Source organism: Podarcis cretensis (genome assembly GCF_951804945.1).
Source record: "Podarcis cretensis genome assembly, chromosome: 5".
Lineage (NCBI taxonomy): Eukaryota > Metazoa > Chordata > Lepidosauria > Squamata > Lacertidae > Podarcis > Podarcis cretensis.
The window spans coordinates 40,202,631-40,226,540 of NC_137174.1; the positions used below are offsets into that span (position 1 = coordinate 40,202,631).

At 42.3% G+C, this 23,910-nt stretch overlaps 1 protein-coding gene across 4 annotated transcripts in view; it reads right to left on the reverse strand.

The window, feature by feature from the left end:
• INPP5A (inositol polyphosphate-5-phosphatase A) overlaps nucleotides 1-23,910 on the reverse strand; it is a 240,041-nt gene that overhangs the window by 65,169 nt on the left and 150,962 nt on the right. For all 4 annotated transcript variants that reach the window (XM_079978457.1, XM_079978459.1, XM_079978458.1 and 1 more), the window contains exon 9: nucleotides 19,041-19,125. In XM_079978457.1, coding sequence (XP_079834583.1) covers nucleotides 19,041-19,125 — 85 coding nt within the window. The remainder of the gene's footprint in view (nucleotides 1-19,040; nucleotides 19,126-23,910) is intronic.

A 23,910-nucleotide genomic window follows, 5' to 3' on the forward strand; every position in this document is an offset into this window, starting at 1 on the left:
TCAAGTTTCAAATTCACTTTGATTTATTGAAACCGCTCTGTTCAGTCCTGAAACAGGAGCCAAAGCTCCTAAGTTCTGGAAAGAGGCTTAAAGCACCAACAGAAAAGGTTATGCTCAGAGAATCTTGATTGGAAAAGGACCTAATACTAGCTGCTGGTCCCAATTATGTTCAGTTTCTTTTGCTTTTCATGTGCATTATTTTGGGCTGGGGGGAAAAAGGGGACCATGTGAAGAATCTACGAAGCGCCGTCATCATGAATCAAGCCATAGGTTCTTTTTCACAAAAGGCGATATGCACCATTTGCAAATGGAACAAAGTGCGGAGTGAAGTTTTTGCTTTTGTGATTAAACCTCTCTTCCTCTTTCTTGCAGAGCCTGCTATCCAAAAGGCCCAGCACTATGCTTCAGTGCACAAAATTCATGTATTCATCACAGGGGGGAGAAATCCTTGAAAAATTAGCACAAAGGAGGATGCATAACTTAAAGCCTGCTATGGGTAGCCCTCACTTGAACCCTTTCACATTTACATAGTTTTCTTATTGACACACAATATAAATTGCCGGGGGGGGGGGGGGAGAGACTAAAATAAGCATTTTGTCAACTATTATCAGCTTAGAATGCCTATTTCATTTAAGCAGCAACTCGCAATATGAGGCACAAATATTACTTTGGGGGACAAACAAATTAGAAACTGGAAATATCTTTTAAGAATGCCTGTTCCTGGACATGTTTCTCTGAACTATTTATCATGCTTAAACTTACTGGTCGGGTCATTGTGAAAATTCACCTTAACAAAAGATGCTGAATCTATTGAATATGTCTGCAAACACACATATTTCCTGTAGCTTTGTCCAGTTGCGAGCAAATGCTCCTGCATGATAAAACTTCCACACCACAACAAGGAAAAGAGGCAACACCTTTCGTATGCTAGTGAGGCTGGCTGGGTTTGGCGGACTAGAGCCAGATTTCTGAAAACATTTTCTCCTAAAGTATTATTTACATGGCTACCATCTTTACAAAGTTTGGTTTTAAGAAAGTGCGATTCCTTAACCATAAATAATTTTCTATAGTGCATACAGAAATAATAATCTAAAAGTGTGTGTGTGTGTATACACAAATGCCTGCCAAAACCTATCAGTAGCCAGGCACATATAAAGAAACAGATGTCTCCATATAATGTACCTGTAGCTTCGGAAGGTCAGTGTGTGGGCCAGTTTGTGGTGGGACTGTAGTTAAATGGCAGAGAATCTGCACTGCATACAGAAGGCCTGTAGCTCGAGCCCTGACATTGCCAGTTAAAAGGATCAAGTGATGAAAAATCCTCTACCTAAGACCCTGGAGAGCGACTGTCATTGTGACAGTAGACAATACAGAACAAAAATTAACAGGTAAGAACATAGGAGCCTGGCTGGATCAGGCCAATGGCACATCTAGTCCAGCCTCCTGTTCTCACAGTGGCCAACCAGATTGCCCACTACATAATTAACATGTATACATTATGGGTTTAAATAGCCAATTAATTAAATCTATATCCTGCCCTTCCTCTCAAAGGAACCCAGGAACACTTCTATGATATATTTAAAAACCACAATTTTTTTTAAAAAAAAACCCCACGTATTTAAAATATCTAAAAATTGTTAAAGGTATCTAAAAACAATAAAATACCCAAAACAAAATTTGAGAACAGATATAACCAAATCTTTTCTGTGGAAAGGCCTGATGAAACAAGAAAAGTTTTCAGTGGGCATCTAAAAGAGTACAATGATTGTGCCCATCTAATGTTGAAGCTTGTTTTAAAGAAGCTTTGCCCATTTAAGAAACCCAAAGGTTGAGGAAGAGAGAGAGAAGATGCTTCAGTCAGCCCCCCACAATGAAGTTTAGAAAACAACTCTGATTTCTATTCCCTATCTCAATCACACCATTGCTTCCCCACTCCCGGCTTTGGATAGTGGATACCTCTGCAGTAGAGTCTGCCTATTTTCCATCTATTGATTGTCTACAACACAATTCAATAGTATTATAACGTAACCTATTTTGATGACCTGTATTGCGTGTTTGTGCATCTTTTTACTGAAAAGAGGTAAGTGGGAAAGTAACCAGGAAAGGTAATTTCTAATGGTCACGAGGCTGGCTGATGTCTTTCTAGGGATCAAAGGGGAAAAGAGAACAAGAGGGGCAAAGGAAGAGATCTGTTCCAAAGGGATAAGGGAAGAGCTCAGAGATATCAGGATAGTTGTGTAGTGGGTGGGTCTGTCAATGTGCCTATATCTAATTGTACACACACGTACACCCTATGTTGGACATCCATCCACTATGAAAGAGGATTGACTGTATATATGGGTGCAAGCAGGTACACTCTTCATTATATACTTGTTGTTTAGTCACTTTAGTCGTGTCTGACTCTTCATGACCCCATGGACCAGAGCACGCCAGGCACTCCTGATGTTGTCAGGCTATAACTCCCATGACCATCAACTGGGGCTGGTGGGAGTTGGGTCCAACATAATCTGAATGGCCCTACATTGGCTGTCCCTGGCCTACATACTAAGATGAAATGGAAAACAGATCTAGGGTTTTTTTATGTATCTAAATTTTGAGAATAAGGAAAAAGGATGACCAGAACTACTAGGATACTAGTTTTCTCAAGCTCCAAATCCACTTGTCAATAGAAGCCAGTAGAAATTAATAGGAAATAATAAAAGACAAGCTGGGAGAGGTCAATAGAAGGAAATGAATGGATTCAGCTGGGATTTCCATGAGGGTCATTACCTTGTACTTCCTAGAGGAAGACACCATAAAAGCAAATTATTGTTTTCAAGAACTGTATTGGCCTACCCCCTGGGTTGTTAGGGGAGCACAAGAAAAATCTATTACTGATTGTTGAGAATAACACCAGACTGTATAGGTCAAAAATTGACTGACATCACTCTGTACAAGCAGTATTTAGACACAACAAAGAATCTGTTGTGCTTCTAAGCTTATGGTGCATTGCAATGCAGTAAATGAAAAGCCACTATTATGAGGAGATGTTTATGTCAGTATCTGAAACAAATCTTCTTTTTCCTTGAATAATGCTGTCCTAAACTGTTAAGTGTTGCTCCAATAAACAACATGTGATAAAGATCCTATAATCCCTGCTTGCAGGACCCACTCTTTAACTCATTAACATGCTGATGAGTCCAGTACTACATTTATCAAAGCGTTCTCGCTTAGATGTTATGACTTCCGCTAAGAAGTTGCATATGGGTTTCATGTGTTATTCTACCATACTACAGTTTATTTCTAGGAGCAACAAATAGGCTGGAAAAAGAGGGCACAATTCCTCTAGTTTTGTAGCGTTAGCTTCTTTCCAATTCAATTAATATTTTCTATTTTTACCGGCTGTGTCAAGGTATGTCTCCTGCTGTGGAAAATTATGATTCGGATAGTTTTAAGCCATTCAAACAACCTGGGGGACCACAGTAGGTACGCTGAAAGCTTCCCCTTCCAAACATGGATGTTTGCTTATGGGGAACTGGGGTGGGCACATATCAGTCGGTTGGGGGTGGATGAGTTACAAGAGGAGGGTGCAGCCTTGTCATGTAAGCCAAAATATGATTTTGAATGGACAATCAATATATTTCAACATATTGGAGGAGGAGACTCTAATCACGTGCCCTGTGTGCTGCCCAGGTGCTAAATGGCTTCTACCTCCCTTCTTATGGCTCTGTCTCTTTAAACTGGGCAGCTCTTCAGATAAGACACTTCTTTCCTAGAGAGGACTGCCAGCCCTTCAAATACAAACTATATTTTGTAAAGCAGGATGCACAGCCAACCCTACTGTGGGCTTCTGAGGAACTGTGGTGGTCATGTCCATAAGCAGAAAGTTCAAAGGTCACAGCAGATGCAAAATATAGATGGTCTTTCCCCCTCACTGCAGCTTTACTGTGTTTTGTCCAGTGGCTTTTCTTCAAGAGGCAGCAAAACAACCCAGGTCTTCATGTAATTGTTTTGAGCTCTGTAAAGTTTTATATTCCAATTTCTAGGTTAGTGAGAAGTAGCTGCCGGGAGACAAGGCCTGTTTGCTAACAGAGCAGTCTCATTATACTGCTGAGCTCAGAACATGCTGAATGAGCTTGAGATTTATTTATTTTTAGTAAAAGCCCTACACCATTAAATAGCTAAGACTGAAAGATAATTTCATCTGAAGGTCTGAATTACGATGTTATGTGTCAGCGTGATCTTTCGTCTCTACAGTTTCCTTCCAAAAAGCTGTTTTACTGGTGAAGGTGGACAAAATCCATAATTTTTCTTTACTGGAAAGGACAGTTCAATAACTTGCTGATGGATAGGTATGCAACAGTGGAAACAGGCAATTAAAAGAAAGAAATTATATAAAATGTATAGTAGATTAGGAGCAGTAGGGGATAGAACCCGGGAAGCAAAACTGATGGGGGGGGGGAAGGGGGTGAGAAGGAAGTGAAACTGTCTTAAATATTGATACACATTTGAAAACAATGGGACGAATAAGCTGTTTCACAATTAAGAAAAATGCACCACACTTGGCGCTAATAAAAGTACGGTGAACCATCATGCTTTAGATAGACCCATAATGAAGTAGCTGCTCTTGCTACAGAGACAATCAGGTATTTATTGCCCCTTCAGTGTATTTGAATCACCATGCTGGGTAGCAGTAACTTACTCCACCACACAGGAAAGTTGCAAACCAGACCAAGGAATCAACAGGTCCAATTACACCAGAGAAGACTGTCAAATGTGTCACAATGGACATCTAAATCAAGTAAAACACATATTCAGCTCTTGCCCGTATAAAAATAACAAAGGCTGTCTGGAAGCCCTCCAGGGTTAAAGAGATCCCACACTACAGAGGCTACATCCTAATCAGATAAACACCTCAGACACCGCTGCCTCAGCTCAGCCAGGTATCACATGACAACGGTAGCAAATGGCTAGCCTTCATCCACATTCAGAAGCTACCCCTTTGGTGTGGGTTCCAGGCACAGGCAACTGGCAGCAATGTGACAGAAGTCATGGAAACCAGCCCCAATATGTGAAACGTCAATTGAGCATACACTTAAAATGTGTGAAGCCATTACCATAGATACGCCGCCACAGATTTCTCAATCCGTGCCTGCCACCTGTTGTCAGGGAGAAACTTGGGGAGATGACAGCGCCGAACAATCGGACAATTGAGTAACTGTTGTCAGTGTGCTGAACAAAAAGCAGCTCGCCTGCTTCCAGCAACTCCCCTGTCCAGTCATTTCTAAACATGACAGCACTCTGGTCTATAAGCATTGCACCCGGAAGACAGTTCCCCTAATTTCAGTGGACCTTATCCACCGGGGGTGGGGCAGGGTGTAAGAATTCCTGATATGATAACCAACAGCCAAGTGTGCCTTTTTTCTTTGGAGAAATTCTAAAACACATGCCGCACTGAAAAACGTGCTTTGTGCATTTTCCCAAGAAGGAGGAAAGGCAACGGTTTACACCTTCTCCTTGCCCAGATCACTCTTGATGAAGTCAGGCATGCCTTTTAAGGCCTCTTTTCACAAAACCTACGTTCTCTTTCAAATATGCCTGGTGAGGAATATAGATATGTATACACTTGAGACCAATAATAACAATGAGGAGGATAATAAAACAAACCCAATGGCAGTAACACAGGAGGGGGGAAAAAAGCTTCCGAAAAGCCATCTATCACAATCGCTGTCATCTAGGTGATGAATGGCAGGTGTGGCGGCAGCACCCAGCTCTACCCCGGATGGTGCCGAGACGATCGCTACTGGTACTGCTCTCACTCTTTGTCACCCAGTGCCAGCTGAGTCCCCAGCTGCCAGTTGCCACCATGCAAGGCATAAAACATACCCTTGGAACAATTGCAGCGGCACAGAGCACATCAGCTGCATTATTAATTAGTTTAATGACGCTCAGCCCTATTAGAAAGCACACAGTAATTGTGTTTAATTTGTGTACACTTTTAATTATGCCCACAAACGATGCCAGAAGTTATCGTTCATATTCTGTTCTGCTCCGTAACCAGGTTTGTATTAAATTTGCATCTGAAGCAAGGGAGGAACTGCATGCTATTTCCTGCTGAGAGGAAAGTCTCTCTCTCTCTCTCTCTCTCTCTCTCTCTCTCTCTCTCTTTCCTAAATGGTGTCATCTTTCACATCTTGATGGTGAACAAAACCCCACATGCCTACTGATAACTGTGTCCTCCTTTCCTGTAATCACAAATTAAAAGCAGGTTTGTGACCACATGTGGCTAGGCCCCTCTAGGGTCCTGCCACAAGCCTGCTCGAGAACGAGTCCATTCAAGCCCACTCTCCCTTCCTTGATAGAGATAGAAACAAAGGCATCATTTAATTTAGTATTGCAAAGAGGATATGGCTCATTGGCCCATCGTTGTTTTGAAGATGGATTTAATTAACCTCCAATGAATCTTGCCAGTAAGTGTGAGAGCATCAGAGTGGAACTGGATGTGTCAAAAAAGCAGCTGAAGAGATGGGTAATCAGCATTGCTGAGTCCAGTTCTACCTATCAAAATGTGTTCTCCTTAATAATAGTAGTAGTAGTAATAATTACATAACAATAATGAACTTTACAAAGAGGAGAGACAGGTTTGCGTAAGGATTGTACACACTTCCTATGGATCTTGATTGAATAATTTTAAATAGTCAACAGAAAGTACAGGAAGGAACAAGAAAAATGTAAAAACCCTTATTACATACGTGCTGTGAACATAGACAGGTGATTTGCCACCGGCAGAAAACAAACAATTACAATAAAAATGCTGTTAAGTAAACATACAATCCCTTGGGAAGGCGATCAAGCTTGGCGACAATATGAAACTCATCACAACGTCCACAGCCATAATTTATAATGAACATTTAGCAGGTGCCTCAGATGGACAGATATAATTTGCCTTCATTAATAAAGCTGTTCTTACCAGAGGTGATGTTTATACCTTTTAATCTAACAAACCTTCATCACATTATCATTGCACCTGAGGTCGTGTTTGCAACACAGAACTCTGAGATAAGACCACACCAAACCGTTGCAACCACGGGGTGAAGGCAGGCTGCTCTACTGTGGCTTGAAAGGGTTGCTTAAGCCTTCTTGTGTCGAATGCCTCATGATCAGCACATACCAGTACCAGCAGAGGTGGGGTAATAGCAGGGGTGCTTTTCTTCCCTATGTTGACAAAGTGTATGCTTCCAGGAGACTAAATCAGAAAACATTCCAACTTCATTAAATGGCATTGGTGGCATATGTGCCACTGGAATTATATTACCAGTGATAATCAGAGGTGCTGGTTGGAAACATTACCCCATAAAGAAGTAGAGATGTTGTGACACTGATTACAGTGAAAACCTCTGCATGTTACTCAGAAGTTACCAGTAAGTCCCACTTAATTCAACCCCCAAGGAAGCGACACTGTGCCTAATGGCCGTAGGGTAATTACAGACTTTGTGGCACTCCCAGCCTTAGTTGTGAGTTTAGTGATACTCCTTTTCTGCCAGTAGTGCTAACAACTACAGTAAGCTGTGATGACCAGTAACAGTTCATTTGCTGGTGCTGACCACAGTCACAGAGTAGGCCCTATAATGGGCTCTAACTTGTCTTTGAGTGAACTCATCATGTGTTTTCCTCCACCTGTGTTCCTCTTCCAGCTTGCTTCATTGCCCCCAGCTCAAATGCACAGCAAGGAGCCACACAAGCACTTGTGCGCTCTGAAGACAGCATTTGGTGACCATCATGTCAACTGCTCAAGTTTTCTGTCCGTTCCTGAAAGCAATGGGCTTAGTTCGGACTAATACCAGTCACCTTGTGCTGTTCTTTTGGGGGTGGGGGGTAGGCAGAAGCAATCCAACCTCCCACCCCCTAGGCAATCTGAAGCAGCTCAGCTCCAAGACATCTGCTATGGGCGAGAACTATGCTTCAGAGAAGCCATTTTGCGCTAGTGCTGAGTTATCAGATTCCTCATTACCCTTTCCACTGGAATGACTTCATCTCATTCTTTAGAATGGGCACAAAATAAAGGGTGTTCTTAGGGAATATCATGGGGTGGGTGGGGACACAAGCAAATGGTTTTCTGCTGCCCTTTTGCACAGGATCCAAAGAGTTGTCGCAACAGTTCTTCTCTTTAGTGCAAGAACTCACCTTGCCTATACTCGGTAGGTAAGAAGGGCTTGGGGAGCAGTTGATATGTGGGCAGGGGGTTCTAGTGGGAATTCAAGATCTCTTGCTATGAAGTTTTGCCTGCTATGGAATAAACTTACATACAAAGTCTGTAGGACAGTCATTAAGTGGTTTCTCCTCAGTGACAAACCAACTCAAGAATAACATTGAGGTCCCCGCCCCCCCCCCACCAGGATGGGTTTTGCTTTGCTTCAGCAAAAATGGAAGGAAACTCCACTGTGTTCTACATCACTGGTCATTATTTGAGGTGCAAAGAGCACATCAATGAGAGGAGGAAGGAAAGAGGGGACACAAACTACCTTAGAGGGTGGGGGAAGGCAGCTAGAAAATGAAAATGGAAAGCAACAACAAGTGTCATGGAGTAGCTGTTGAGAATAAATGAATAGGGAACTTTCCCATCGGACGTGCCATTTTAATAGAAGGCCCCTCTTTCAACTGCTTACAGATGGATAATAGGATATAAGTAATTTTGGCCTGGCTGACCACAAGTACCAGTCAGGCCTCCATTAATTTACCATTTCTGCTGGAAGGGAGACCACCTCAGGAGAGCTTGGTGACAACATTAGTATCCACACGGCTGTGCCTTTTGTTCAGTGTGAAAGGCTGTTTGAATAGGGGTCAACTGTAGTCAATTCTCTCTGTTTACCACAATTAATTGTTCTGTGCTGGAGGCTAAACAAATCCCAGAAAATACTTCTGCTCCAGAAACATGCAACAAAGGTGGGGTTTTTTGTTTTTGTTTTAAATGACACTGGCACAAGATGCCAGACAACAGAGAGCTGGAAATGCAGTATTTCATCCTGTACAATATAGGGTGCCTATGTGAACCCCTTTTAAAAAGGACCATAAAGTTTAAGTTTTAAATCCATGCTGCCACTTTTCTTTCAAAAAAACACATTGAAACTGATCCACACTATTTTAAAAAATAAGTAATTAAAAATAAACAAACTTCTGCAAATTGACGCTGCATGATTTGTTGCTGCAAAGCCCCAGTGTAGAAGAATGTATGAGCAAAAGTGCAGGCGGTAGTTGCTTTAGAAGGTTGCCCTTACCACGACTCTTAAGAACTCATACCATAAACATGTACAGCATCTGTCAGGTTACACATTAAAGCTGCAATCTTACGCAGTCCCAATTTTGAAATGTGTATCACAACTTTGGGGCTTACGTCTGCATAACTATGCACAGGATTGGGCTGCACATGTGTAAACACTTAAGCATGAAGTGGTGGGGATTGATACCCTGTAAGTCAACTTCTTCATTTAAGTGTCCATTCCAGGGAGTCATGGTAAGTAGAGCCAAAGGATACACTGAGTCCAGGAAGCAGGCGTGAAGGCTCAGACATGGTCCTAGAGTCCTCCCTCCTCATTCCCAAAGCCTAGTTAGTGCTTTCCCAGCTTTAGGAAGAAGGTAGGACAGCTCTAGGACCCTGCCAGAGATTGCATCTCCTTCCCAAAGCCCAGCGCCTTGCTTATCCGGCTATGGGAAGGCAGCATGAGGGCTGAGGTGTGTCAAATTTTAGCCTCCTCCCACATGACAAGGCAGTGTGCGGATTGCGGGTTCCATGTCAAAGTACTCTTGTGGCCCACTTGGTATGAAAAGTTGCCCTAAACATCCCACTGTTGAGCAGACAGGTCAGGTATCAAACTTTGACACCTTGGCATGATACAGGAGACTGTGGCCGTCCTAACATAGATCATCGGCTTTTCTTCAATTTGCCACACTTGGATCAAAGGCATTAATGATACTCAGAAAGGCATTAGATCACTTAATCTTTGCTGCATAGCAAGACTGGATGACATTTCCATTTGTAGATTAATATGACATTTTCAACTATGAAGCTTAACAACAACTTATTTTATTGAATTACTGCAGAAATAAATTAGCATACTGATATAATAGTTTATTATGGTTCTGCATATGAAAAAACAACAACCCCACAGTGACATTAATCTATCAAATTGCTGAAGGATAAATAGTTTTGAATTGTTGACTGTATGAAACATGATACTGACCAGATTTAATCAAAAGCGGTGGGAAACAGAGCATGTCTACCTATCTGTATTTCCTTCAGAAGCAATTTGTGCTGCCTCATGCGCAACACAGATGGTATCTGCCTAGGATCATAGAAGCATTATGGTCCAAAGTAGTTAGGTAGGTAAAGTGAAGGAAGAGCCAGTAGCTCAGTTGGTTAGAACATGGGGATGATAATGCCAAGGTTGCAAGTGGGACGTGGTTTAGGCTTTCACCCAATGAAAGAAATCTAAGTTGAAAACAGTATGAGGTTTATCTGACAAAGTCATCAGTCATATTTGCATAAATACTCATATGTCTTCAATCAATAGTTCCCTCTCAGCTAACAGCCCCTTTTCCTTGCCAACCTGACACCTCCAAGAGGCCAGGAGGTGAGGATGAGCAATGGGGTCAGCATATCAGCTTTCTGAACAGCTAAGTCTGTGACTCCTTTCCCTCATCAATGTAGCCTGACAAACAGCAGGTGCCCATTTGGAAGTGTGCAGTGGGCAAGTTGGGGGAGGGGGAGAGAAAGGAACATCCCTTTTAAAAATGCATTCAATTAGATTGGGTGCACTTTATAAAATCTTGGAAGGTCTTTAATTAATCTTTTAGTTATTTTGTAGCCGGGTCAGAAAATCCATCATCAGTTGATTGGCATTTCATGTAACAAAACGTTTGCCAAGAAATAAATGAGATTTCCCGACTTTTGGGAGTCACATTTGCCCTCTGTATGCTTTTTGAATAATAGGTAATTAAACGGATGGTGATCCCCCACCCTCCCCAACCAATTACATTGATGCAAATTGATAATTCAACATAAACATCTAATTAAGTCTATTTGAAATGTCATTTGTAACCCAATTCATGTTAGACCACCCCAAATTGATACAGACAAAGTAGGGCGCTCCAAAAAAATAGAATGGGGAGAAAGAAATAAGAGTGAAGGTACTTCTTCAAGGATGGGTGGAAGATGGGAAGGGAAGAGAATATGGTACCCTAGAGGTTGTCACCTGATCTGGCAGGTTGCCCCTGAGGAGTCAAATGTGGTAGGAAGACAAACCTTTAGAGCAGGGATGAGGAACCTGTGGCCCTCTAGATATTATTGGACTACAACTCCCATCATCCTTGACCATTGGCTATGCTGGCTGGGGCTGATGGGAATTAAGACAGGTTCTCTCTATCCCTGGTTTAGAATCTTCTCTTAGGGAGCTCCTGTAAGTCCCTCTGCTCCTGGGGCTCCACATCCTATCTTTCCCAATAGTTAGTCATCTGAAGCAGCATTTCAACTGACCTCACAGCTTTCTTACCTTCTCTCAAGATGAAGTCATAATGTAGCTTCCATACTGTGCCAGTAATGTTCGATTGTTTACATCATGCTGGTCAGCCAAATCACGAGAGAGATTTCACTTTAGTCTCAGCAGCTTTGAGGGAGGGAGGAAAACTAGAATGGGAAGTCTAGACAGCTATGTTCCAGCATAGCAGTGCAATGAAGAAAGCCCCACTACATTAGCAAAAGTCCTTGCTCAGGCTTCTGCTAGTGTGATGCATTAGCTGAACTGTGCCCCAAGAGTCTGAATTTGTATAAGGCAACTTCTTATGTTCGTGGCCACTTTGAGTTGGATGCCTTTAAGAGCATGGCTATTAAAAATTATCAGATTATTAAAAATGGCTAGGTCCTAGCTTTGGTTCTGCTGTCCTACTTAATGGTACCACTTTCATAATGCCACGGGATTTCATAGATACAATTATGTCCTTGCATAGTTAGAAGAAAATCTGACGACAATTGCTATTTTTATTATGCATTTCAGTGCAGGAATGTCTATTTTTTATTTCTAATGGTGAAACAGAAATGCAGTTTCAAAGGAAGTTGCTTGGTTTGAGTAATGGATGGGACAGTTTTAAAGAGAGGAAGCAATACTCTGTTTCCCCACCCCAAAGCAGCAGAATGGAAAAGAAAACTCAGGAAGTCAGCTAAAAACATGCCTTGTCTCCATCCGTAGGACAAGGAGTTAACCTGATCATCTCGGCCACAGTGGAAGACCACGGCAGAAAGTCTGATTAGCAATTCCTAAGAGAAGAGACCTGCCCACTCCATGGAAAAGTTGCTGTTTCCTGCTTCATTGCCTGAAGCACTATAGAAAGAAAGGCCAACCCCCTATAGGTCAAACCCCACCCTCATGCCAGGCAAATCAATCAAGGACAGCTGCTCTAACAAACGCAGGGGAAAGGGCACCTCTGCATGTTAAAAGCACAAAATGACAGCCAGGACTGGACACCAATGTGTAGGCAGCCTTACAAATTTAAAGACAGGGGTTGTGACCCTTCCACTGACACTTCCATACATTCATGTGAATTAAGGGGGAAAGGAATGATTTATGGGACTAATTCCACTGCCAAATTTACTGTAGGGAACTATCTTGAAAACAGCTGCAAAGGTTTGCAGGTTGGGCCCTGGGTTCTGATTAACGAAATGCAGCAAGAAGCAATAAAATGCAGAACTCTAATCAGCCAAAATATTTATTTTTTTTAAAAAAACTTTGTGTGGCCTATTAACAGGCATGAAAGAGGGTGGAGATAAGATGTGTCCCCTTTCTCTTTCTCTCTGTGATTGACAGAACAGAACTCCTTGCCTGCTGAAACAGAGATGCTGCACACTGAATTTGCTCAACGTTGGTGAATCTATTTTCATTTGGCTTCCTATGAAACAGCTGACAATCTTTCTGCAGTATAAATGATACATGCAGATCTTCCCAATCAGCACCTGAAGTTCGGCTTTAACAAATGGGAGAAGTTGCAGAGCTAGGAGTTCTCTAGTTGAATTCAAGGGATTCCCCAAAATACAAGCACTGCAGTAGCCAATAGGGTTCCCCTCCACATGTTGTGGACTACAACTCCCATATTATTCTCAACCACTAGCTATACTGGCTGGGACTGATGGGAATTGTAGTCAAAAACACCTGGAAGGAACTGTGCTGGCTGCTCCTGAACTAGGACAGCCACTGTTAAGACAGCACTTATCAACTGAGCACCACCTGACAGCATTTCGATTCAGATCTTCACCTGAAGTTTAAATGAAAGGGCTATTGAGGAGTAAGAAGTGATATACAGGTAACTTGAAACTTAGGCACATTTAACTTGTGTGCATTCAGAGCCGAAGCTGCTTGGGTGGAAAAAAGACATTGGCTAATAAATATCTTATAAAATAATAAATATCTTATAAAGAAAGAAAAAGAAAAAAGACATTGGCAATCCTACCTGCCATTGAACTCAGTATGTTTTGACTGCACATGAATTTGGCTTTAGGTGCGATCCCTGCAATGTAACCCTGGTGTAAGTTGAGAGTTGCCTGCATCTCATAGGATCAGCATTTAAGTTTTGTGGAGACGTTGTCTGGCTGTAGCAAAAGCAACGTACTAGAGACCTGGGGTATCTGCCTTCTGAAAGACCCATTCCAATTAGGGAAGCTGTCGTGTTGCCCCGCCGCCACCCAAAAATGTTGCTGCTGCTGTACAACTTGTGTTCAAACGATGCAGAAACAAACGGAGGTTGCGTCACAGCAGTGCATACTTAAGGGTTCTGCCCTTAATCCACAAACTGGTACAAACAAGGAAAGCTGCTATGCCCCCACTAGTGCAAACACAGCTGGAGCAGCTACGATTAAAAGAATAATGAGCTAAAACCTCCATCTACATTATCTGAACTGTGACAGAGTAGATACCAATTAACAGTGGGCTAGAGGATCCAGCCATTGATTAGGTGTGCAGGGTAGCAAAGCAATGAAGTGATGTTTATTCTTTTAGTCTGTTAATGTAGTTAGGGAAGACTGGTGATTTACCAGAAAGCTTTTAGCTCCAAGTTAAACTTTGGTGGCTTATTACAACAGCAACACACTGGCCACTAGAGCTAACAATCTGGCAGATGTTTGCATTACAAAGGGTGTCCCCCCCCCCTCCGCCAGGGAAATTATTCCCATGTCAATTAGAGCTACATCAAGTCCTTGCCAGGAATTATCAGTGAGAAAACAACAGGTGGATATATCTTTTTAAACTGCTGTTTGACCCTTGACAAAACTTTGTATGTTGCTTTGAGTGCTGTGCTGCAGCTCACAGATGTTTAAAATAAAGACGGTTTTCGCTGTTTTGTGCAGAAAACGCATCTTGGCAGGTATTTGACACCCCACCCCACAAAGATGCCTGCCCCATGCAATATTATGTATTTGGGTTGTAGCGGTTCCCTACGGTGAACAAGAAGTGAGAGTGAAAGCCAGAGAGTTAGGTGAGATGGGAAAAAGCCCAGTTGAAAGATTGTAAAACCTGAACTGCAGCTGGTTCAGGAGACATTTCTTTAATCAAATGCTTCATATGAAAAGGGCTTTAACAGTCTCCTTGTGGAAGCCAAGTTATGTCCCCTCTCCCCTCACTATAACCTCAGATCTAGGAACAAGCCCATCCACAAACCATTGCTTAGGATGAGCTTTGGGGCTAATCCACTGGATCTGGTTTTCTGCTGTTGATCCACAACCCACAGCAGCCTCCAAATAAGTAGGGTTCCCCCTGGGAACAGCTACCACCATGGATCTTCCTCTCCCTCTCTGTGCATGGTGCTAGCTGGCCAAACCTCCTGGCTCCTTAGCAGGCTGTTGTTCTTCAGGTGCATTGGGAAGGATAAAGGTGGGATCCACCTGTGAGCTAGCGGTAGTCCTATTGCTGCTATCTGCTTCCTCTCCACAGCCTCCAAATGAATAGGCTAGCTAGCCCCTTAAGCTATTCTTCCAAAGAGCAAGCAGGCACAATCACATACTTAGCACCCCATGAGTGGGCTTCTAGCCTTGAGTGTTAGATGCAACAGCTACAAATGACTTGATAGGACAAACAGTTGAATTTTTCCTTTCCCTGGCTGCTTAAAATCTCCTTCTATCTTTTGATACAAAATAAAAAAATTCCTTCCAGTAGCACCTTAAAGACCAACTAAGTTAGTTCTAGGTATGAGCTTTCGTGTGCATGCACACTTCTTCAGATACACTGAAACAGAAGTCACCAGATCCTTCTAAATAGTGGGAAGGTGGGGAGGGGTATTATTCAGAAGGGAGGTGGGAATGGGTGATAGGCAGATAGCTGTGATGAGCCTGTTGACGACTCTTAACAACTGCAATAGGTCTTACAGGAAAAAGCAAGGGGTGAGAAGGTGAAAAATGGCTTTGTCATGTATAATGAGATAAGAATCCAATGTCTTTGTTAAGACCAGGTCTCTCCATGGTTTTAAGTTTGGTAATAAGTTGCAATTCAGCAGCTTCTCTTTCCAGTCTATTTCTGAAATTCCTTTGTAATAGAACAGCTACTTTGAGATCTTGTATAGAATGTCCTGGGAGATTGAAGTGTTCTCCTACTGGTTTCTCTGTCTTGTGATTCCTGATGTCAGATTTATGTCCGTTTATCCTTTGGCATAAGGTTTGGCCTGTTTGTCCAATATAGAGAGCTGAAGGACACTGTTTTACACATGACAAAGCCATTTTTCACCTTCTCACCCCTTGCTTTTTCCTGTAAGACCTATTGCAGTCGTTAAGAGTCGTCAACAGGCTCATCACAGCTATCTGCCTATCACCCATTCCCACCTCCCTTCTGAATAATACCCCTCCCCACCGTCCCACTATTTAGAAGGATCTGGTGACTTCTGTTTCAGTGTATCTGAAGAAGTGTGCATGCACACGAAAGCTCATACCTAGAACTAACTTAGTTGGTCTTTAAGGTGCTACTGGAAGGAATTTTTTTATTTTGTTTTGACTATGGCAGACCAACACGGCTACCTATCTATATCTTTTGATAGTAATATATATAATGCTAAAAAGCTTAATGAAGTTACAATACACAAATCAAGTATAATTTAGATGACTAGGTATTCTTCCAATTGTTTAGCACAGGAATGGGAAACCTTTTCACCCCAAGGGCCACATTCCCTATTGAACAAGCTTCCAGGGGCCACGTGCCAGTGGTGAGCAGAGCCAGAAAAAAATGTGGAGAGAGAAGCAATTGTGAAGTTTAATTTTGCGTAACAGGTTAGTTTCCGCGCATGTCCACACAATCTTTTCTATACTCTCCCCCCAATTAAGCAAGAGCCTGGTTGGAGTTCAAGAGCTCATTCCAGCCAGACAAAAACAGCTGCAAAGGGATGTGGCCTGGAGAGAGAGTTTTGGGAAAGTCCCAAGGGCCAGAGAGAGAGGTCTGGGAGCCACATTTGTCCTCCAGGCCTGAGGATACCCAATCCTCATATCACATAAGAATGCACTTAGTTCTCCTGATGAATTTCTAAGGATGCCTTCTCGTCTTTGCAGCCCTCTAGAATGGATTTGGATGCCCAATTCGCATTTGACCCACGTACAGAACACTCACCCCCAAGTGTTGCTGTATTTATTTCAAAGAGGCAGATCTGCAGACACATTCATTTGCTGTCTTCATGGAGATACTGCAATTCACATGTATTTGTGCTCTGCACATACCATACCTCAGTGATTGTGCAAGGCTCTATCTAGACCATCATGACAAAGATCCAGTTCCGCATTTTATAATTTTTGATTCATTTTCAGTTTGACAAGGCACATTTTGTGACCTATAAGTGCATTTCTCCTTGACCACCTGTGGCTCTCTCTCGTGGATAGTGGAACAGAATTTCATAGCAAAAACGGTCCGTCTAATGCTTTGGAGAAGTCTTTTCCCTCCTGCACCTAAAACCCTGAATGATGATTTATTGCTTCTTAATTACAATTTAATATGGCCAATAAGGTGCCAACTGATTTATGTTACTCTGTATGAGCATAAGAAAATCTATTTTTGAAACAACCCATATATCTTCTCTTTCAGTAGCCCTGCTGAGAATGTCTTTGGAAATATACTGCCTTGTGTTGCTGTTTAGGTAGGCAGATCTAATAGTTCAATGCATCAAATTTGGCGCTTGCATCTTCTTGTATTACCTAAACATTTGGCAGAATCATTTCACAAGAAAATATTTCCAAATGGGTGGAACAAAGAGGTGAAGAAGGGGGGGGGAGTCTTTTACAGCTACTTACATTCACGAGAGAAGAAAGAGCTAATTTATAGGTTACCTTCAGAGCTTGGATACTATGACAAAGCAGCATTCGCTAGTTGGCTTGAGTGTCAAATCGGTAACATACAGGGACACTCACATTACTTTAACAATCTTTGTACACAACAGTTCAGCTGTACAAATCAACCAGTGTACACTCTTTCACACCAACTAACACCTGAACATGTGTAGAGATGCCTTGTACCTGTAGTCAGTGCAATGTTTGAATAAGCCTACAGGTAGGCTGAATAATATAGTGGCTCCATCAGGTCCTTCGACACCACCTTTGCCCCAATGAAATCTGGTTTAGCCATGTTACAATCGTCATGGCAGCCCTATTAATGCACGAAAAGGAACACACGTGGGCTTAAAAGTGGAGAGGGCGAAAAGCTATTTATGCACATCCTGGCATCATAGCACACCTCCCCCATCCCAGGGAAGACTTCTGCAGGTAAAGAAGTCATCATAGGAAAATCCCCCTCTGTGCACATGTTTCATAGTTGGAGGTAAATCATTAGTATTTTTCCCAGCACAGTAACTCATGGCATTTAACAATATGCATTCATGGATAAAGTCCTAGCTACAGGGGAAAGTTCTGGGCTTGGCTTCCTACAGGCAGGCTCTCTCTTTCTCTCTCTCCCTTCCCATTTGGATTGTGTGAACATATGCCAGCAGCACTTAGAAGTGATACCATCACTCCTTTCTTCCACAAATAAAAAGGGGGGGGGGAGAGGAAAGCGGGCATGGCTTTTCCTAGAAGCACAGTCACCTGCCAGACTGGGAAGGGATACTTGTTCCTGGAAAGCAGGCAAGTGAGTTCATTGAATCCTCCCCATTTGGATTCCCAGGAAACTTTATGGACCCTTCCTTCTGGAGGCTCTCTGTAAACAAAGTTAACACTGCTCACAGAGTTAAGTTACATGATCACAAAGCAGGTTCTTTTATTAAGACATTGCAAAGGGCATGCAATTATTCTTTTATAGCTTGGTACTGTTGACACGTGTAAAAGTTTGATTCATGCACAAGTTGCACTCTTTGTCTCTAACCTTAGATGTATGGTTGCAGCATAACATTAATTAATGTTCATAAAGCACTCTGGAAATGAAAATAGCCACATCAGGATTAGAGTAGGTTATTAGGAGGATTTCCCATTATAGGAAATTTGTTGTGCGATTCTCAAGCTGCCTATGATTTATCGCAGGGAGGGGAAAAGGGAAGGGATGAGAGGTTTGTTCTTTTTAAAACAAATACACCCATTTGAAACCGAAAATCTGAGCTGAAATTTCTGTGGAAGCTGTGTGGAAACTACTGTGTGGGAAACGGCAAATTCAGGAATGTCAATACTATGGAGAATGTGAACTGTGAACCTGAAAGGTCTTTACTTCAAATCCCACCTCAGCCACAAATTCACTAGCTGACTAATGTATCAATATCAAAGTATACACAGTCCAGTTCTGACCCAATTATAGTTATCTCCAATCTCCAGAGCTGGACCAGAATGATGTGGCCTTTGGAGCCCTGACTGAGTGGCCACAAAGTCACTACCCAGAACATCTATGCTGGACTTCATGGATGGACTGGTAGCATTGCAACAGATGGAATATTTTTGATGGCTGTGACCAGCTTGGTCTATTGAGCATTTTTCTGCAAGCCTAAAAGCCAGTTAACTTTCTTAAGCATTTTTGCTAAAAAACCTGAAGAATTTTCAATGGGGTCCAGATGTAAAGAAGAAAAGGAGGTCCTACCTCTACCACTGACTTTGCATCCAGTCGAAAGTTGAAATCTCCAAAGACAAAATATGAAACTCTCTCAAACCGCTGATCTATAATTCTGAAAAGGCACAATAGAGGGGGAAAAGAATTAAATGCAGTATGCTCAGCTGTATGTGAAAGAAAGGAATCTGTAAAGTACCTTCACTTTAAAAACAATACCCAGAATTGTAACTGCAAAGAGATCACATGTGCATGCTCACGGCTCTGTCACTGAAACCCTGCCAAGGTCCTGGTGGGAAGAGGGTCTGCAAGGTGGGGCTGGGCAAGAGCACAAGTTCCTTAGAAGAACTAAGGTAGACTGACAGGGAGAGGAAGACTTGACGATTGTGGGATCCACTTGGTGGGATCCAACCACTCCTGGCCACACCGAGCTTTCTTCATTTTAGCATTATTTAATTTAGGGTGGTGGGGGGGGTGCATGTCATTCAATTGTTGATATTGTTAAAACAATCCAGAATCAGAAATCCTTGTTGATCTACTGAAATTCAGCCAGTGATCTACCAATACAGCCAGATCTAGCTTTTGCACACCCTTGATCTAGGATGCCTGGAGCCAACCTGGAGGAGCTTCTCTGCCACTTAAAGAAAACATTGATGAGCAGGTGTTCATATTTGCATGTGTGTCTGCATGCGACCAGATGAGTTTACCTTTTTCGTTGCTAGATTAGGCAACAAAAAGTGTAAAGGCTAGCCACTGATGTGGACAGTGTCTCTCGTCACTTAGCCTCTGCCCTCCTATCAAAAATACAATGGTACCTCTGGTTACGAACTTAATTCGTTCCGGAGGTCCGTTCTTAAGCTGAAACTGTTCTTATCCTGAGGCGTGCTTTCGCTAATGGGGCCTCTGGTGCACAATTTCCGTTCGCATCCTGGGGCAAAGTTCACAACTAGGAGCAGCTACTTCCGGGTTAGCGGAGCTTGTAACCTGAAGCGTTCATAACCAGAAGCATTCGTAACCAGAGGTATCATTGTAGAAGCACCGACTGTATCAGGCAAGGCAAACAGCTGATCATAAATAAACCAGTTTCTTGCAGGTGCTGATTGAAGTCCATTATTGTGAAGAAATTTGGAAGTATAGGCTGTCACAAAATGTTGCAGTGTCGAGTGCTCCTGTTCAGAGTTCCATCCATGCTATACTACTGCTACTACTATCAGTAGCAGTAGTAGCAATATTACTACTAGTATAACTAGTATTACCCCCCCCCCGTATATTCCTTAGGAATGAACCTCAGATTGAAGTAGGCAAATTTGAAAAGAGATTTATGAGATTTTTTGAGGTGAAAAATATTATGATGCTATAGCTTTGGAGTGATGGGGAATATTGTTTCTATGACAGTTTTGATACTTTAAGACGAAGTTAAACATGGACTATAGGAATAGTTTTGCTCCCGGGAAAACTACCTGTTGCAAAAAACAGGAAATCCTGAAGGCATGAAATAAATACATCGAACTGACCTACTGCTTAGTAAAATAATTTGTGTTAAGCAATTTTCTAGAGGGTGGGTGGGGGGCATCAGAATATGCTGCCAGATTAACTCGATCTGCAGCCTTGCTTCGAGTGATCTCAGAGAGATGAATGGGTTTGAAGAAGCAGCATATGAAAAGCATGTACTCCTTTAGGTTTTAGCAGTTAACAACTATAAATCTCGACATCTCATCAAATATCAAATATATTCAGGAGGGTGTTCCCCTCCCCAACTGACCAGGAGAGCTTTAGAAGTTGCTTCATTGTAATCCTACATTACAGTTTCCTTTTGAACATGCCATGAATCAAAATTTCCTATAAAAGGTTGCAATTAATCACCCAATGGAGTGATAAATTTCAATGGTGTAAAAAAGGAAGCAGCCAAGTCATGTCACCAGCATTAATTTAATGTTTCACAGTGGGAGGATCTGATTCTATTTCACATAGTTCTTATCTGATGTCCGCATTGCATTACCAAAAATACTGTAATTTATCTGCAAGACTTACAACCCAATCCGATGACGCTACCACAACCGATCAAGTTAAAGGAGCCCACCACTAGAATAAGGCCACCATTTGCTGCTCCATCTCTTTGGGCTGGTATGACTGCTAGGCAGAATAGATAATGCTGCTGAACCCATGCTGAATATAAGGCAGCTTCCTTTGCCTCTGTATCCTGAAACCCAGGAGAACATGCTCACTTCCTCCCAAGTTTCCAAGCACTTCCACTTCATCAATCAGTTCCTCCCTATTGGTGTGGATCAGGTCCAAGATAGATGATCCCCTTATTGGTTCTTCCATCTTCTGGGAAATGAAATTGTCAGCGAGGCAATGGAGGAATTTGTCAGACATTACACTCTTGGCAGAGTTTGAGTCCCAACAGATACCAGGGAAGTTGAAGTCCCCCAGGATTATTATTTCTCTCTGTTTTGAATGTTTGGTAATCTGCTCTAGTAAGGCATCATCCACATCTTCCATCTGGCTTGGTGGTCTATAGCAGACACCCATAGTAAGGTCACTGTTGTTCCTTTCTCCTACAATTTTTACCCATATACTATCCATCTGCTTTTCATGCTCCAGGTCATAGATTTCTTCACAAGTGTACACATCCTTTATATGTAATGCTACTATATTTGAGTTACTTATGATATCAGCAATCAGACTGAGTGACCTAATGCCCTCCAGGGAACAATGACTATTAACATTTTAACTGAACATGCAGGAAGAATAGTCAAAAATCACTATCAGAAAATGTCATTGGACTGTTTCAGCTGCAACACACCAAACCATGGTTTGTGAACAAGCTTGAAGAACCCCATGTCCATAGTATCTTGCTATGCTTCCATCCCCTCCTTCTCTCCATACTGCCTCAGTTTCCTCCCTTTGTTCTTGAATTGAGGCAAAACTATGTTGCTTATAAACCTGGCTGATTAGGTGACATGCAAATCACAGCTTGCTTGTTCAAGTGAATTGAGAAACAGTGGTTTGCTTTAAAGCAGGAAGGGAAGCCAGAAACAGTGGATCATGAGGGGAAGAAGAATGGAGAAGTGGTTGAACCTGAGGGTACTTCTGGCCTTGTTGATGTAGAACCAACTCAAGGGTTTGGCCTTATGTCTGAATCAGCCCACAGCCAGAAAAAGTGTAGTTCTGCAGTTAAGTCTCAACATTCCATGTTTTTAAATGTATCTGTCACATCCAACATATGCTTTGTGAAGTGTTTCCATAGGTGAATATTCTGGCGGGGGTGGGGGCAGGACGGAAAGCAACCATCTATCACAATTATGATCCACTCGCTTGCTGTTGTTAGATCTGTGATGGTGCCTTCCCTTCTTGTTCAACAATGATTCACATGCCACATTAAGTACTCTTACTCAGTTCAATATTTGCAGCAACGGCTGTAGCAAATATAAAAATCCATACTCAAAACTGACTAACTTATGAACCATAAAACTGCAATATGAATTCCTGACTTTGACCCTCAGTAAATTACAAGTACTGCCTGAGCTCAGCATAACTGAGAGACAGTCTCCCATACTATGCCCCATCCACAAATTTCCCTCCACAACTTGCTTTTCTAAAAAAGAAAAATTTGAATGAAAGCTGAAGTGGAGGGCACGCAAATGTTAAGAGGTTGTAGGCAGCTGACCAGTTTATTCCATTATTTATACTAACATGGACATAAATGGAATTTCAGAGTCACAATGCACTGATGGAGTTCATTTCATGACAAGGGCCTCCTCAGTTATTACCTGTAAAGAGGGGAAATGAGTAGCAAGGGGCTGCGCTTTCAGTATCACTAAAAGCTTGTGTAGGCAACTAACATGTGGTCGCTTTTGCAACGGGGAGTTTCATTGGCTCATGGAGTCTTCTTGTGTGCGGTAGAATGCTGATCTTCCCGGGTTCTAAATCACTCAGGGAACTCCATGAATACAGCAGTCTCCCCGCTGCATAAGTGAAAATGCAAGCACTGAAACAATAGGGGGCAAGGGGGAAAGTGCAGCCCTGCAATCCCTTGATACTCGCTTTCCCGCTTTAAAGTAAGCGCTGAAAAAGGATAATAACGAATACAGTACTTTCAAGGCACAGGGAAGGGGGGGGGGAACCTTTCAAATTTATCTCAACGGATGAGACATCATAAAGCGTGCTTGAAAAGGAGATTATGCTGATGTTGCCAGTAAAGAAATGGAGGAATTTCTAAATCATTACTCTAAATGGAACAAATCAATAAGCCCTTTAAACACAGATATGCATAATTTCTACTTAAAACTGAACACTACATTCATTACACTGGAATCCCATGCTTCCTCCAAGGTGATTAGGTCGGCGTTATCTCAAATTAATCTCAGCATCCCGTTGAGGAGGATTAGGGGAAACATAAGAACATACAAAGAGCGCCCAGACCAAAGGATCATTTAGGCCAGCATCCTGTTATCACAGTGGCCAACTAGATGCCTGCGAGCAAGACGTAACTGCAAGGACAGTCTTCCCACTTATGCTCTCCAACATCTGGCATTTAGAAGCGTATGTCCTTTGATATGCACACCAGACATTGGCAGCCATCTCCTCCATGAATGGATCTAATCCTCACTGAAAGCTGTCTAAGTTGGTAGCCATCACTACACCTTGTGGTAAGGAGACAGTGGCCATCCAGAAGCTTCATACCAGAGTGGGCTACTGAAACTATACCTCTGTGGCCCACATTTTAGCACTCTCATTGTGGCGCTTAATGAAAGCGGAGTCTGGTTTCCAATGGAATTCCAGTTTTCAGGACTCACTTGTGATGAACTGCTTTGTTCAAGTGGGAAGAATATACACAGGGTAATCAATCACTGCTTTGGGGTTGCATTCATAATTTTACTTTTCAAAGTCTTATCTTTTT